This window comes from Cyclopterus lumpus, chromosome 14 (genome assembly GCF_009769545.1).
Source record: "Cyclopterus lumpus isolate fCycLum1 chromosome 14, fCycLum1.pri, whole genome shotgun sequence".
In the NCBI taxonomy this organism is placed as follows: domain Eukaryota; kingdom Metazoa; phylum Chordata; class Actinopteri; order Perciformes; family Cyclopteridae; genus Cyclopterus; species Cyclopterus lumpus.
In genome coordinates, this window is record NC_046979.1 from 2,855,653 (window position 1) to 2,873,439 (window position 17,787).

The 17,787-nt window shown below is 44.5% G+C and overlaps 1 protein-coding gene across 2 annotated transcripts; it reads left to right on the forward strand.

Annotated features, from left to right (window-relative positions):
* Nucleotides 1-461: 461 nt before the first annotated feature.
* Nucleotides 462-15,035, forward strand: LOC117742927 (core histone macro-H2A.1). Of its 2 annotated transcripts, none has more exons than XM_034550587.1 (9): nucleotides 462-551; nucleotides 1,679-1,867; nucleotides 2,147-2,253; nucleotides 2,855-3,052; nucleotides 3,942-4,049; nucleotides 6,836-6,935; nucleotides 9,616-9,705; nucleotides 12,780-12,954; nucleotides 14,618-15,035. In XM_034550587.1, the coding sequence occupies exons 2-9, from the start codon at nucleotides 1,696-1,698 to the stop codon at nucleotides 14,781-14,783; spliced, it is 1,116 nt and encodes a 371-aa protein (XP_034406478.1). In that variant the 5' UTR covers nucleotides 462-551; nucleotides 1,679-1,695; the 3' UTR covers nucleotides 14,784-15,035. The 2 variants fall into 2 exon arrangements, with proteins under 2 accessions (XP_034406478.1, XP_034406477.1); XM_034550586.1 differs by lacking the exon at nucleotides 6,836-6,935 and adding an exon at nucleotides 8,321-8,411 and having other exon boundaries at nucleotides 14,618-15,031.
* The last annotated feature ends 2,752 nt before the right edge of the window (nucleotides 15,036-17,787 follow it).

The following is a 17,787-nucleotide window of genomic DNA, read 5'->3' on the forward strand; positions in this document are numbered from 1 at the left end:
CAGAAGCATCATTTATTTTATTAACATTTTGTTTCCTTAGTTAATAATCCTCTACTGAATATGATTTTTTAAATGATATATGCACGTTTTTTTTTTTAAGCGATATTCTAGTCCTGTAGCAGAGGGTCGATGAAGAGCAGTGACCTGCAAGGCCACCGTAGTTTCGCCAACGCGCTCAGCGGAAAGAGGGATGAGCGGATTCAGTCGGTTGCGTTTGTAGCTTCTCTAAATAAATCTTCAACGCACCTCCAGATGCCACCACAGCTTACACACGGGGCCCTTTAAATCTGTTGAGGGGGGGGTGGGAGGGGGGTCGGTTTTAAAGCACGTGTGTTCCTCTCGTGCACAAAGTGAGACGCTGTAAAGGGTTAAACGTCCTCTCCGCTGCAGACTTCACGTTCAGCCAGCTCGGCTCGCTCCGCGGGCAGCGCCGGCGCTCCCATCCGATACACTCGACCCGCTGTGGATTGTGGGAGTCGAGGACGCGGCCGAGGCTTGTCACCGGGAGAACCGGAGACATTTTTTTTTCTTCTTCTTCCCCACAGCTGTGTGTGAGTGTGTCTTTTTTTTGTTGTTGTTGTAAGTAACCATAAAGAAGAAGAAGAAGGGAGACACACACACACACACACACGGGAAAAAAAGGGTTTTACGCGTCGAGCGAGAGGTCTCCGCGCGCCGAGCTCAGCCGGTAACGTTGCCATTTATGCGGCGTGTTTTCCACTGGCACGAAGGCCGAGAGCGGAGGAGCTGACAGGCGGGGAGGACGGAGCGGGCGGCCGCCGCCGGGGGCTTGATATCCGGCCGAAAAGCCCGCCGCGTCGACAGCCTTGACAGCCGGATGTTTTTTTTTTTTTAAAGTGTCGTCGCTTCGTCTCCGGTTAGAATAAAAAAATGTGCATGCGCGAGACGACCGGGAGAGCTGTTGACATGCGGAAGAGGGAGGGAGGGAGAGAGGGGAGGGAAATACCCGGAAAAACGGGCTAAACTCACCTGTTCGGAGTGGAGAAATGCCGCAGATTAACAAAAATAAACAATATTCCGCTGTTCTATAACGTTATTGGTGTTTGTCACGTGTCGATATGACGCGATGTATCGGTTCTACCATCATAGCGTGCTTTAGGCCTGTCGTGGGGCTAATTAATTACCAGTATCAAGACGGCTAATTGATATCTGCACCTGGTACGATAATAATGATTAAATTAATTATTCGGGGTGGATTTGACTTTAAATATCAGCGTCAATAAATATATATATTTTTTTAATAGCTGCCCAGTCCCGTGACACCGGGCTGCTGATGGCTTGTTAACAATAAAACATCCGTCTAAACACACACACACACACACACACACACACACACACACACACACACACACACACACACACACACACACACACACACACAGGAAGCAGATAATTGGGTAAACAATATGAGGCATAACGACAGTGATGTCACGTGATGTCACGTGCAGCAGGAGCTTCAGGTCTGGGTGTTGGGATGTCAACACTACTCAGGATTTATCAGGTTCTCACGGAGACAAACTAAAAGATTAAACATTGTTGCACATTCAGCCGAGACAGGAAGCACCTTGTTTACCTCCAGAAGTCGGCCATTGTTCAGATCTGTCCACCTTGTTGTGTCTTCTCCCCCCCCCCCACACACACACTCCCCCTCCTCCAGCGGCGGCCTCAGTGACCATGTCCAGCCGAGGAGCAAAGAAGAAGTCGACCAAGACGTCCCGGTCCAGCAAGGCCGGGGTCATCTTCCCCGTGGGGCGCATGCTGCGCTACATCAAGAGGGACCTGCCCAAGTATCGCATCGGCGTGGGGGCGCCCGTCTACCTGGCGGCCGTCCTCGAGTACCTCACCGGTGAGATTTTCATGGAAAAAAAACACACATTTCTCAAGTCGACGACCACGACGACTGATCCCCGCGGCCTCTCAGTAGAGAGAGAAACGAGGACGAGATGAGAATGCATTTTAAAGAAGTGCATGAATGTATTGGGTCAAAGGTCGTATTTGGAGGCACGATTGAGGAGAAGGAACCACGTGGAAGTCTGTTATTGTTCAGAGGCGTGAACTGTTGTTCTCAACGATGCTCATTGGTGACATTGGTTGTTGTTGTTGTTTTGTTTTTTCACCCGCGTAGCGGAGATCTTGGAGCTGGCCGGTAACGCAGCCAGAGACAACAAGAAGGGTCGCATCACACCGAGACACATCCTGCTGGCCATCGCCAACGACGAGGAGCTGAACCAGGTCGGGCCCCCCCCCATTATTAGACTGGTTTATTATGTAAACGTGAAAATATGTCACGTTTATTTCACCCTCTGAACCCGAAAAACATTATTATCAAACCTATTAATTAAATAAAAATCGGGAAAAACTACACGGTTTATAACAGCGAGAAGCTGTCCGCTGTTCTCATCTTTCCCACGGTCCTTGAACACATCTCGTGTCACAAAAACGCAAAAAAAAAAAAAAAAGTTTAAAATGTTGTGATTTGATCGAGAACCTGAGGCTGCTGCTCAAAGTGCATCGAGGAGCGGCTGTAAAAAAGAGTTCAGAGTACAGAGCGCGTGTAACACTTGAAGACACGTCTATACATGTTGAATACAAATAGATTTTTTTGCATTTTAACTGTGTTATTCTGCACTAAAGACATGTCTGAGTTATCTCTGCTTCTAGTCACGATGATGCAGGATTTATATCTTGCAGTGAAAATCAAGACTAAAGAGAATAAAATGTTTAAAAAAAAATGCCCCGAAACTATTTTTTTAAGGGTTAAAAGTTCTCTATTCTCTAAATGCGAGCACCAAGCATTCACGTGCACGTGTGGACCTCTGACTCCCTGTCTCAGTTGCTGAAAGGCGTGACCATCGCAGCCGGCGGAGTGCTGCCCAACATCCACCCGGAGCTGCTGGCCAAGAAGAGAGGGTTCAAGGGGAAGCTGGAGATGCCCATGTCGCCCGCGCCCGAGAAGAAACCCAAGCCGGTCAAGAAACCGGCGAGCAAGAAGATGCGCGGGAAGAAGGGCAGAGCGAAGGCGAAGGCGAAGGTATCCTTCCATTTGGAAGTTCACTCGCAGCCGCTTAACGTTGTTGTTGTTGTTGTTGTTGTTGTTGTTGTGGTGGTGGTGGGACGCTGATCTTTTCATTCATGAAAGGAAAACGGTTGTCTTGAAGACGGCATGTTTTATAAAACTACACTGTTTATAACGGCAGAAGCTGTAAAAACCAGTCAGTCGTCGGAGGTTCATTTTTCCGACGTCCTTGAACGCGTCATGCGTGACAAAAAACTTTCTTCACAAAAACACGACAAAAACAAAAGTTAAAATTGTGATTCTTCTTCTTCTTCTTCTTCTTCTTCTGTCTCCTCTTGTTCTTCTTCTTCTGTCTCCTCCTCTTGTTCTTCTTCTTCTTCTGCCTCCTCATTTTGTTCTTCGTCTTGTTCTTCTTCTGTCTCCTCTTGTTCTTCGTTTGTCTCCTCCTCTTGTTCTTCTTCTTTCTGTTCTTCTGTCTCCTCCTTGTTCTTCTTCTTCTTCTTCTTCTTCTTCTTCTTCTTCTGTCTCCTCCTCTTGTTCTTGTTCTGTCTCCTCATCTTCTTCTTCTCCTGTTTCTTCTTCTTCTGTCTCCCCTTCTTCTTCTTCTTCTTCTTCTTCTTCTTCTTCTTCTGTCTCCTCCTCTTCTTGTTCCTCTTCTTCTGTCTCCTAAATGAGCGTCCTGACGGGTGTCGAGAGGCGGATGTATCCGTTCATTTAAATAAAACATCTTTCAGACCATAGGGACAATGAAGAATGAATTTTTAAAAAAACAATTTGATACAAAAATATGTTTTATTTTGAAAACCGTCCCCCGGCTGACCCCTGACCCCTGACCTCTCGACCGCCCCACAGCGGGTGCTCTGTGCCGTAGAGGCTCTCACAGCGTTCTCTGTGCCGTCAACAGAAGCCGGGCGAGGTGAGCAAGGCGGCGTCGGCAGACAGCACCACGGAGGGATCTCCAGCCGACAGCTTCACCGTGCTCTCCACCAAGAGCCTCTTCCTGGGTCAAAAGGTCAGTTCTGCCTCTGTAGAAATAGAACCGACGGGTCGATGCCAAACACGTCATCGACCGCAGGCGAGTCCGTGTGGTGCGACGCCGTATCAGGGCCGTTGTAGGTAAAAAAAACAAACATATTTCAGAGCCAGGGGAGGCTGTTAATGTACAAAATATAAATATATATACATTATTTTATATATATATATATATATATATACGTTATCTTTTTTATATATATACATTATTATTTTATCTATTTGTGTGTGTGTGTGTATATATATGTATATATATATTTTTTAATATATATATACATTATTATTTTATCTATTTTTTTTAATATATATATGTGTGTATATATATATATATATATATATATATATATATATATATACGTTATCTTTTTTTTATTATTAAGTGAGAAATATGGGAGAACAAACTCCAAACAAAGATTAAAGTCACAAATGTAGTTTATCCCGAACTTGTGTTCATGTGGCCCCGAAAGATTAATATTTTATGAACACAATACTGATAACAGTCTGAATAACATCTTGTTATTCCTGTTTTATGGTTTTATTTGGAAGATACACACAAGTGCTCTCTTTCATATCCTTTCGTGGTCTTTTATCAACAGAAACAAATACTAATATAGAAAAAATGAGTTAATTCATATACGCTTCCTCATAAATTTGTTGACTTCTGAGAGAATATCTGAGTTTATTCTACTTTTAAAAAAATATTTATTTTACCCACAATGGCCTCGATATGCCGCCGTGCTTGTGAATTATTAAAGTTTGGAAAGAACAGATACCTAACTCACGCCAGGCTAAAATAAAATCTTATATCTGTGTTTTTAGATTAAGCGTGACATCTCAATCTTGATCAATCGGATGATAAAACCGTAACAACAAAAGATATGTATTTAATATTCTTCTCAGCCACAAGGTTTTTAATTAAAAATACTTGAGACGACAAACCGTCTACGCTCTCTCTTAAAAGGATTCAGTCTTTATTCTGAATTAGAATTGAGAAGTCGTTGTAATTAGTTATCTGTTCCGTCTCATAGACGTAAATCTGTTTTGTGTATTTATTTCTCTAAATGTGGAGTTTTTCCATCCCGCTGCACTTCCTAACCTGGCTCTGCTTTTAATCCACCAGACTTCACACGGTGGCCTGTAGGGGGCGCCGTAGCCTCTCCTGCACACACGTGGAAGCTCCCCCTCGCTTTTGGTTCCGCTTCCTTTCTTTAACCTTCCTTTTTAAAATTATTATTATTATTATTATTGAACTGAAACGCATGTCAAGATCATAAAGATCTGAAGCTCCTAAAAATAGTTTTAAGTTTGGAAAAGTCAGTGTGTGTGTGTGTGTGGGGGGGGGGGGGGGGGGGATGAATGACTCAAGAATGATGCAAGACGTGTCACGGATTCCCTAATTACAAACAGAGATGCAGTCGGATGGTAATGGCTAATTGATTCTGTCCATTAAAAAGAAAAACGTGGTTTAGTAAGTAGCTTTTTGGAGTCATTAAAAAAAGAAGAAATGTGGGAAATGTGCTTCCAGAGCTCCACGTTTTATCTCCGATGATGATGAAGACGTAATCTATCTTTTTAGAGGTTGTCTCCGTAGTCTTCATCAGTTTAGCTTCCTCCCCTCGAATTAAATGGAGTTCCAACACGCGGTCTCGAGTCCTCCCCCCGCGCGGTCGCATCAAAAGGGGAGAAAATCTCTTCTGTGCGGACGTCCAGTCGGTGCTGATCCCGCATGTGAAACCTCCTGCTGGTGCCGCCGTGTCCCAGGATGCATTGCGCGTGCGAGTGGCTAGTTTTTTGTGCGGTCGATTCGCTCGTGATTTTCAGAGAATGAGCTCGTGAAATGGGAACGCCCCTCACCGCCAGCGGCTCAGTCTCTTTTTTATAAATACCGTCTTTCTTTGGGGGCGATTAACTCTTATTTACACGTTTTTTAAAAATCGTGGGAGGTTTGTGCAACGGGGGACTAGTGGACTCGTGGACTAGTGGACTCGTGGACTAGTGGACTAGTGGACTCGTGGACTCGTGGACTAGTGGACTCGTGGATATACATTGAACAATCTTCAGAAGGAAACTAAATACCGTCAGACTGCAAAGGAAATACAAGATATAAAATATATAATATATTTGGATTTGTCTCGGGTCTAGATAGTTGACATTCAAAAGGGACATTTAATACGTAGCTTTAAAAAAAAAGAAAAACACTTATTACGCTCTCAAATATCTGCAAACGCAGCTGCGTGACATGAGATCGTCCGCCATCGAGCTTTTATTGTGACGCAGAAGGAAGAGCGCTGGTATGAATAGAACGGGCACCGTGTTGTTAGAGTTAAAAAAATAAAAATAAAAAATGTAACATTATTTCTCTTTCTTATTGCACCGTCGGCGCCCCCTGGTGGTGAGTTTCTGCTCCTGGGTTGAGGCCGTTTTTCCGTCCCAATGATTCCGTCTCTCTCTCTCTTAAATAATTCATCACTCAGCGATCGATGCGCCTGCAGGAGAAACATCCCGATGAAGAGCCCCCATATGGAAGTTTTTTTTTTTTTTTTAATGCTGAGTTTGCTTTCAGACGTCAAACCGCCCACGAATCAGCTTCTCCAGCTGTCGTGCAGATATGAACGTTCGGGTGTATGAACCATCTAGAAGTCGAGGTTTCCCTTGGTGCGGTGGTGGGAATCGGGTTGTAATTGCTTTGCTTCCTCCCCTCTTCCTTCTTGCTCCTCCCCTCCTCCTCGGCATGCCCCTCCCCCTCCCCTCCCCCTCCCTCCGCAGCTCAACCTCATCCACAGCGAGGTCAGTAACTTGGCTGGCTTTGACGTGGAGGGGGTCATCAACCCCACCAATGCTGAACTTGAACTTAAAGATGATCTCGGTGAGCCCCGCCCCCCAAACTCCCATCAGCCTCTCTGGTCCCGGTTTTTGAGTTTTTTTTTTTTTTAAATCCTTGAATGTTCATAAAGCTAAACTCCTAAATTTATATTTGATCTGCGAATTGAAATATTAACAGAAAATCTTCCTCCACCAGATCAGTTCAAGAGATATTGATTCAATCTACAATACGTCATTTAATAGTTTGAAATCAATTGACGATCTGATGGGGCGGAATATCACAAAAATCCAGGTGAAAATAGTTTTTCTCTTCACTTTCTATTACACACGAAAATACGTTTATCTTAATCGTATTCATTTAAGGAAATATAATTTCTTTGGTTAAAAATGGGGGAAAATCTGTTTAAACCAATCTTTAATAAAAGACTTAAAAAACAATTGGGGGAGAATTAGCTTTGTTTAATAGAGCTTTTATTAAGCAATTCATATACAACTTTTTGTTGGCCTTCTAAAGATCTCTCTCTTAGTTTTATTTATTATTATTTTTCTGCTTTTAGTTTTATTTATCCCTTGTTGACATAAACTTAAAGTGGATTCTGACTCAAAGATGACAGTAAAAAAATAACTTATTTTTATCTTTTGATTTTCTTCGACCTGCTCGCTGACTGAAAAATGAAGAGAAAGACGTGATTTTCATCTGGCGGATGAATGGGGGGGGGGGGGGGGGGGGGGATTATGCATTTGAAACGACTCCCAGCAGCGAGCCGTGAGGCGTTCAAGGACTTTTAAAAAAAGCAATGTTTTTATTTTTCATATACCTCAGAGCGGAGATGCTGCTCGCTCTCCCCGTCGTCTTCATTCCAGGTCGTCCTCCTTTTCAGAAGGCTGTCTTACCCTTTTTTCTTAATAATCACTTGTTGTGAATCGGAGCTCCGATTTCCAGAAAGAAACAACGGGACTTGAATCCCCCGTTCTCTCTGCAGCCTCAGAGAGGCCGACGGCCTGGAGGGCGATCACCCGGAGTTATTTGCTCTTTTATGGGAGCCGAGGAACCCGGACGACAGTCGGTCAGGTGGTCGCTTCCTTTCTAAAAAAAATACATAAATATGATTTTACTATTTTAAAATGCTCTCTCAACGTTTAGCGAGTCATCCTGTGAGAGTCCACCTGGCCGGCTGCGCCGTCCCGCTTCCTGATTGCGTAACGTGACCCACCGTGTCCTCGGTTGCGTCCTTGTCTCCTTGTCTCCTGTGACCTCGGCCAATAAGGGCTCTCTTCTTCCTGTTGTTCTCTTTCATCCGTTTGAAAAAAATAAAATAATGTTTTACCCACATTATTGCTCCTGAAACACACTCACACACACACTCTCACTGTGTTTTTATCACCATGTTGTTTGCCTGTTGTTGTTGTTGTTGTTGTCGTCTGTAGTTGCAAGTTGTCCAAGCCGACATTTCCATCGTGGACAGCGACGCTGTCGTTCACCCGACCAACTCCTCCCTCTATTCAGGTGGTGAAGTAGGTAAAGGACCCATCCAACCCAGAGGTCTCTCTCTCTCTCTCTTTCTCTCTGTCTGTCTGTCTCTCTGTCTGTCTCTCTCCCTCTCCCTCTGTCTCTCTCTCTCTGTCTGTCTGTCTCTCTCCCTCTCCCTCTGTCTCTCTCTCTGTCTCTGTGTGTCTCTCTCTCTGTGTCTCTCTGTCTCTCTGTCTGTCTGTCTGTCTCTCTCCCTCTGTCTCTCTCTCTGTCTGTCTGTCTCTGTGTGTCTCTCTCTCTGTGTCTCTCTGTCTGTCTGTCTGTCTGTCTCTGTGTCTCTGTCTCTGTGTCTGTCTGTCTCTGTGTCTCTCTCTCTCTCTGTGTAGTTATTTAGTAAGAAACCCTTTGGACATAAAGAAGACCTGCAGAGAGCAGCTGAGTGCATCATGTCATGCGTTCATAATTCTGCTGCTGCTTGTTGTTGTTGTTGTTTGTTCCACTTGACTGAAATGTGGCCTCGCTTCACTTCCTGTTTCCCGTCGGCCGTGCCGTCAGTCCAGCTGCTCAAGAAAGAGACTCGGATTAAAACTCCTGAGCGTCGATCGCTTGTCAATTAACGAGTGATTGACACAAATAATTATATTAATATTTATTTATATATTTATTTATCTGCTTGCTCTGTTTTGGCTGTTTTAAAAAATATATATAATTTTAGCTTTCATCACTAACTTTTGGCTGATATTCACCTGATTGTGTTTTCCTCTCCTGCCTGTATTGTAAAGCTATTGCAGCCACAACATTGATGTCTCTGGCTCCGGAGACTTCAATCACCTTTTATATCCTCGTCCTCTTTAAAACGTGCATTCAAACAAGTTCCAGGAGCTTTTCAGGTTTAAGTAATTATTATAATAATAATAGTACTATAATATAATTAGGCGGCCGCCGGCTTTTAAGACGTTAGTGTAACTGAGTCTGAGTCATTTTGGTTAAAACAGTTTGTTGGACGCGTTGAAAAAAGGTCTCCAACAAACTGCAGTAATGGAGCCTCTGTGTGGCACGAGAGAAACCGGGTAAAAATAGGATTGACGGCATCGTTGTCTCCATGCCTGACCGCCTGCCTGTCTGTCTGCCTGCCTGCCTGCTCGCCTGTCTGTCTGCCTGCATAACATCTCCCCCCCACACACTCTCTCCGGCCCGCCCGTCAGCAGCACATGAGGTATGCGATCACTCCGGTCCTCTCCTCCCCTTGCAGGCTCTGCTCTGGAGAAGAAGGGAGGGAAGGAGTTCACCGAAGCGCTGTCGGAGCTGAAGAAGAAAGGCGGCCCCCTGGAGGTGGCTGGCGGTAAGTGCACAGAGCAGATTATTTAATTTATTTAATTTATTTAATTTATTTAATTTATTTAATTTATTTAATTTATTTAATTTATTTGCAGCGGATGCTGCTTGTTGTGTGGATAGTTCAAGCTTTTTTTTTTCTTTCTTTTTCTTCAGAAAAGCAGAGTTTGACTCTTTCACTATTTACCACCGTTGTTTGTTTAGATTGTTGTTGTTTATGTAGATTTAAGGCTTTTGTCAATTCAACAAACGCCTTAAATCTTGGCAAAAGTATTGGATAAAAAATGATCTAAATAATGACGAGATACAGTTTTTTTTATGACGGGCAGTGACAGATCGGACGTCGTCTCTTCTGACTTTCACGACTTTCTTCATTTTATATCGATATCGATCTGCTCGAGCATCGTCCAGCTCCATGACTGATGTCAGAGTGTCCCGTAAATCTCTCTAAACGCACACCTACACACACCTACAACACACACATCTACACACACCTTCATCTACACACACCTACATCACACACACACCTACATCACACACGCATCTACACACACCTTCATCTACACACACCTTCACACGCCTATATCACACACACACATAACTACACACACCTACATCACACACACATACCTACATCACACACGCATACCTACATCACACACACATACCTACATCACACACATATACCTACACACACCTACATCACACACACATACCTACACACACCTACATCACACACACATACCTACACACACCTACATCACACACATACCTACATCACACACACATACCTACATCACACACACACACACACACACCTACACACACCTACATCACACACACCTACATCACACACACCTACATCACACACACACATACCTACACACACCTACATCACACACACATACCTACACACACCTACATCACACACACACATACCTACATCACACACACATACCTACACACACCTACATCACACACACACATACCTACATCACATACCTACATCACACACACACACCTACATCACACACACATACCTACACAAGCCTACATCACACACACACATCTACACGCGCCTTCACACACCTACATCACACACACACCTACATCACACACACATACCTACATCACACACCCACAAACCTACATCACAAGCACACCCACATCACACACATCTACACACACGCATCTACACACACCTACATCACACACACATCGACACACACCTACATCTCACACACACACACACACACCTACATTACACACACATCGACACACACCTTCATCTACACACACATACACACCTACACACGCCTACATCAAACACACACCTACCTCACACACACACCTGCCTACATCACGCCTCCAGCACTCGGTCCAGGAATAACATCATCATCATCATCATCATCATCATCGCCATGGCGCCGTGTGAAGTCCCTCCTCCCTCGTCCTCGGCTTTCGACCCCGGCGAGGCGTTCGCTGCGGGCTAATAAAATCCGACTGGAGGCTTATACTCGCCGTCTGGAGAAGTGATCGTTCGAGTTTCTCTCCGGCTGGAAAACATCGGCCAAACCTTTTTTTTTTTTTTTTTTTTAAGCTGCAGGAGATTCGCTGCCACACATTTTTCCCACGAAGCCGACGTGTTCTCGACGGCGTCCAGCGGTTCAAATCTGGTTTAACGAAGCCGAAGTTGACTGCTTGATTTAAAAAAAAAAAAATGGACGCCAGCGGCTCGTTAGAGGTGAAATGAGTTCACTCCTGCATGTCTACAGTCCTTGAACTTCGTGAAACTTTGTGCTCGACCAAATAATTTGTATCTTTTTAAATACTAATTGATTTAGTAGATTTTTTTTTTTTTTAATTGTGATATCCGTGAAATGGGAGTTGTTTATCCCCCACAAATAATCAGGAAAAAATCCCCAATTTTAATCTTTAAACATGAAATATTAATTAATCGGCAAAAGATAATAATAAATCGGACGGCACGAGGCAATGTGAGACGTTATTTCCCGATTATCAGACATCGTATTGACTTAAGACGCTTGATGCATCGGTTTGTCTTCATGAAATAAACCCAAAATAATTCTTGGTAAATTTAGAAAGAGATTCAAGAAATGTATTTAATCATAGATCCCTAAATTATTCTAATTATTAAGGAATGTGCAAACGAGACGTATTTTACTTTTTATGCGAGCACTTATACCGTCCTCCCCTCCTCCCCTCCTCTCCTCCACTACCCCTCCTCTCCTCCTCCCCTCCTTCACTACCTGTCCTCTCCTCCCCTCCTCTCCTCCACTACCCGTCCTCCCCTCCTCTCCTCCTCCCGTCCTCTCCTCCCCTCCTCCTCCCCTCCTCTCCTCCACTACCCGTCCTCTCCTCCTCCCCTCCTCTCCTCCACTACCTGTCCTCCTCTCCTCCACTACCCGTCCTCCCCTCCTCTCCTCCTTTCCTCCTCCCCTCCTCTCCTCCACTACCCGTCCACTCCTCCTCCCCTCCTCTCCTCCCCTCCCCTCCTCCTCCCCTCCTCTCCTCCACTACCCGTCCTCTCCTCCTCCCCTCCTCTCCTCCACTACCTGTCCTCTCCTCCTCCCCTCCTCTCCTCCACTACCCGTCCTCTCCTCCCCTCCTCTCCTCCACTACCCGTCCTCTCCTCCTCCCCTCCTCTCCTCCACTACCCGTCCTCTCCTCCTCCCCTCCTCTCCGCCACTACCCGTCCTCTCCTCCTCTCCTCCTCTCCTCCATTACCCGTCCTCTCCTCCTCTCCTCCACTACCCGTCCTCTCCTCCTCCCCTCCTCTCCTCCACTACCCGTCCTCTCCTCCTCCCCTCCTCTCCTCCACTACCTGTCCTCCTCCCGTCCTCTCCTCCTCCCCTCCTCTCCTCCAATACCCGTCCTCTCCTCCTCCCCTCCTCTCCGCCACTACCCGTCCTCCCCTCCTCTCCTCCACTACCCGTCCTCTCCTCCTCTCCTCCACTACCCGTCCTCTCCTCCTCCCCTCCTCTCCTCCACTACCCGTCCTCTCCTCCTCCCTTCCTCTCCTCCTCCCCTCCTCTCCTCCACTACCTGCCCTCTCCTCAGCCGTGTTGACCTCTGGCTTCAGCCTGCCGGCCAAGTACGTCATCCACTGCAACAGCCCGGGCTGGGGCTCCGACAAGTGCGAGGAGCTGCTGGACAAGACGGTGAAGAACTGCCTGGCGCTGGCGGACGAGAAGAAGCTCAAGTCCGTGGCGTTTCCCTCCATCGGCAGCGGGAGGTAAGAAGAAAAAAAACCCCACAATGCATCACTCCGTCTCCAATTTTAAGGCGCGAGGTGTCTTGTTTAAGGCGCAGTGTGAAAGTCCTGCACCTCCTTATGGAAACGGCACGATGCCTTAAAATACCCCAAAATGCAAATTTCTTTCAGAATTTCTTTTACTTAAACAATGGATTTTGTGTCTGCAACATTGTTTCCCAAGTTGCCACAAATGTCACCAAAGAAATGGAGGCTTCACATGCAACGTACTGTATATTGATGGCCGAAACCTCCTATCTGCCCTTTATGTATTTTTTAATTGTTTTAATGTATGTGTTGGGTATCCTTAACCAATAGCATTCTGCAAGAAACTTATTGTACTCTCAAAAAAAGTGCATTTTTACGATTCATCCGATTTACCCATCCGACTTATCTCAAATGAGACGCGTAGAATAAAATGTTTTTGGATGAAATCGCAAATTTTTAGGCTCCGTTTCGTTCATGAGGCGTTCAAGCACCGTCGGGGGAAAAGCTGGAAATCTAAATATCGTGGCGGCTTCTTACTGATGAACGGTGTAGTTTTTGAACGATTTGCTCCAAACAAGCGTGCGTTCCGCCCGGCGGGTGTTTGGGGGGTTCAGAGGGTTTCATGGCGGTTTCACTCCGGCTTTAGATCAAAGAACTGGTCCCTCAAAGGCGTGGTTGCGTAACCAACCTGGTTCCGGACCAAGAAGCTGTATCCGGGGGTACCGCCCGCACCGTGGGCAGTTAAATCCTCGACTTTCTCAAAATCTTCTCTGCGTCAATCAAAACGGGCGTTGCCGTTGGTTACCCCGGCGACGGCGGAAACAAACCCACACACACCTCCACTTTGATCTGGGAGAGGTTGACACAAACACGCGTGAACCCTTCGCCGCAGGTTCGATGCCGTATTTCTACGAGTTGCAGCGGTGCAGTCAGATTTAAATAGTTTCAGAGGCCTGAGAAGGAAAAACTCCATCAGGCTAAGGACCCCCAAATTAATGGATAGATCTATCTATCATCTATCTAATTGTATACTAAGGGCCTAGTGCCATATATAAACATACCTTGTTATTGTGCGTTCAATACTAAGCTATTTAAATAACACACAGGTTCATATATTCAAGTTTTTATTTAAAAAAAAAAAAAAAAAAATATATATATATATATATATATATATATATATATATATATATATATATAAAGAATTGTCTAATCAACCAAAGATTTCATGACCCACTGCAGTACCTCCACAGACTCCCCAACCCCGTTGAAGACCTCTGATTTAGAGAAAAGCCATAAACTAAACCGATGTTTAGTCCTATTTGTTGTTGTTGTTGTTGTCTCTTCCTGCTTGACGGAGATTTCTCCCAAAACAGTCGACTCGTATCTCAGAAGTGGCTGATTTTTAAAAGGGCAGATGGGCGTTCTGCCCACAAAGTATTTTTCCACGAGTGCCGCGAGAACATTTCTAACGTCTGAATCCCGATGACAGCGAGAAGTCTCACGCTCTCAAAATGATATATTTTTTTTTACGTGATGCATCATGTCTGTGACCTTTCGGTGAATAACTGGTGACTGTGAGGAGATTCAGGGAGTGTTGAGTCGGGAACAGACGTGATATTGTTCTCGCATTCATATGCAATCCATAACTTTGTGCCAGGAATGGTTTCCCGAAGCAGACGGCGGCCCAGCTGATCCTCAAGGCCATCTCCACCTACTTCGTGGCCACCATGTCTTCCACCATCAAGACCGTCTACTTCGTGCTGTTCGACAGCGAGAGCATCGGCATCTACGTGCAGGAAATGGCCAAGCTGGAGACCAGCTAGAAGGGGGGGAGGGGGAGTGGCCACCTCCCATTTCTATTTTTAATTCTTATGTGTTTTTTCTTTTTGCATTACGTTTGTATTTTTTTAAATTTTCTTTTCAAAATTGGTTTTAATTTCTTATTTTACTTGTCACCTCTGGCATTTAAATGTAAAAGTGCACTGCTCATTTTCCGGTCTTTTATTACGAGCAGTGCCCGAATCTTCATATATATAATTATATTATTATTATAATTATGTATATTTAATATATATATTTAATTATATATATTTAATTAGATTTAATATATATATATATGTGTGTATATATATATATATATATATATATATATATATATATATATATATATATATATATATATATAATAATTATATCATTTATAATATCATTTATAAAAAAAATGTTATGAGAGATAGACGCAGCTCCATTGCCAGGCTTCCAGAGAAGTCCTATAAATACGGGTTAATGCATGTGATGGCAGTAAAAACAGCTGTTCTCTTTATTTTTCATCTCAAAAAACCATCATCACAAACCAATCATTTTTGAATTGCTTTGGTTTGAAGTCTCTGTTGTTAACGGTACTTTGTGACGAGAAGGTGAGGTTCAGTTTTCTCTGCTTTGGTCTTCAAACGGAGCGACTGGAAGGAGTTTCTGTGTCGTGTGTGTTTTGCCTTTTTTTACACGGGCAAACAAACTTATTTTCCTCGTGTGCTGCAGAGACCTTTTTTTTATTAATGCATTCAGTTAGAGGAAAAAAGAAGTCGCCTGGCACCTTTCACGATGTCGTCATCCTGGTACCGGCTGTAAACCCCCAACCGCCTGGTTGTAAAAAGAATTAATTAATTTATGACACAAAATAGTTGAATTGGAGTTTTTTTTTGGTTTTTTTTGCAGGGCACGAACGGTTTACATTGAAACATAAAATATTAATGTTGAAATATAGATGGAGTATTTGTGAAATGCTATAGAAGAATATGGAACATAAGAACATGGATTTTTATTTTGTTTGTCTAATTTTTAATTGAATCCAAAAGAGTCGGAAGGGAAAGAAAGAAGAAAAACTAGTATTTTATTTTTTGTGTTTTTGTTTTTTTGTCTTAAGCCATAAAACAAATGTACTCCCTGCTGGAAATAGAAGCTCTCTGTTGTTGCTTTTTTGGTTTTGCTCTTTCACTCAGCCGCCACTAGATGGCGCCCTGTAACCAAGAACTGGGAATGTCTCATCTCGGCCATTTTCTGTGCAGCAGCTTGCCTCCACACAGAGGCTTTGATTTGAATTGGGACTGACTGATATACACACACACACACACACACACACACACACACGAGGAACCCGACTGCTCTGCTGCATTTGGACTTTTCAAAAGCCTAACTTTCTTATGGGGGAATAATAAATAATTGAAATGCTTTCTAAATAACTGTTAACAATTGATGATTCTACAAAAAAGGTCTGTACACACTGCGGTAATAAAATACCTTTAAAAACATCCATCTGTCCCTCGTGTGTGTGTGTGTGTGTGTGTGTGTGTGTGTGTGTGTGCATGTTCAATGAAGTAATAATAATGATAAAGTGTATTGAAGTGAGCAGAATTTTAAATGTTGCTCAACAAATGGCAGAAAGATGACACGCTACATTCATTTTAGATTTGACTGTATTATCTTGTCCCGTCTTATTAATGCGCCGGAAGAAAAGACTTCAGATAACGATGAAACAACAAAAATAATCCCGCACAACAGTTTTTGAAATGACACGTGAAGAAATTGACTGCGTACCTGCCTGTAGGACTACTCGTTAGTGAACCGCAGAAGAAGAAGAAGAAGAAGAAGCTTCACTGAGTTTCCAGCAGACAGCGAGCAATAGAAGTATTCTTTTGGGCCCCAAGTCCAATTTCTACTCTGCTTTTAGCTCCGTCTTTGGTCTCCACCAAGCTGCTGAATGCTCCCCTGTGTTCACCAGCCATCTCAAAGCGGCACCGAGCGCCTCCATTGGTGCTTTTTAGCTCGAACCTTCGGCCTCCTGCAGGCCAATCGACAGCACTTCAGTGTTCAGAGGCTCTTCAGTTCACAATCCGATGACGTATCGACCCTTTTGAGGGTCATCGGTTCCTTTTCTCTCGTTCTGGTTAATTCAGCTGGGGTTTAATTTCATAGTTTTTGGCGCTCGTCTGTGGGTTATGAACACATGGAGCTCCTCCAGAGTTGTTACATTGTTGCAACAAAGTCAGACGATCAACGGTCGAGGTCTTTCATGTTCTCTGGCAAGACGTTTTGTTTTTATTTATTGCGTTTCTGACCAGGTTGGACTTCTTTCAGGGAAGCCTTGTTCCCAGATCAAAGACCAATCACTGGAGTCATCCTTTTAAAACAAATAATAAAGCAAATATAGGGGTTTGATATATGTACTGGTAAGGTAGACGCGTGATGGTTTCAGGCGGCCCGGGTTGTGGGACAGAGTCCGGGGTCTCGGTCCCGTCCCTGGAGGGCTCGTGTAGCCGGCCGGGCACAAAGAAGCCCACGGAGTCAGATGGGGGTCAGTTTCCCAGCCATCCAGGGAGGCCGGGACCTGAGACCTCCTCTGAGGGCGCCCATCTGAACCCTAATCCCCAGGAAATACAGGCAGGTTTCACCCCCTTCAGCACCACCCCCCCCCACCCCCCATCCATCCCGTCCATCCCCTCCCTGCTTCTCCTCGCAGGCAGAAAAGCTCCGTAAATTCAAAGCATCTGTACGGGCGAGGGCCAATCCGAAGGCCGCCTTTCCCAGAGTCGCGCGGGATGAAATTTTATTCTTTGCACGAAAAAATTACGGGGGGAGGGAGGGCAGTAAAAACAGAGAATAAAGTAAAGCAAACAATGGGGTGGGGGGAGATGAAGGAGGAGAGGAGGCGAGGGGGTAAGGAGCTGGTCATCAGAGATCTGCCCAGCTTTTCACATGTGTTCATAAGGAGAAAGTAATATGATGTCCTTTGTGACCGGAGCCCGGTAACAACAACAGTCTGCTGACGAC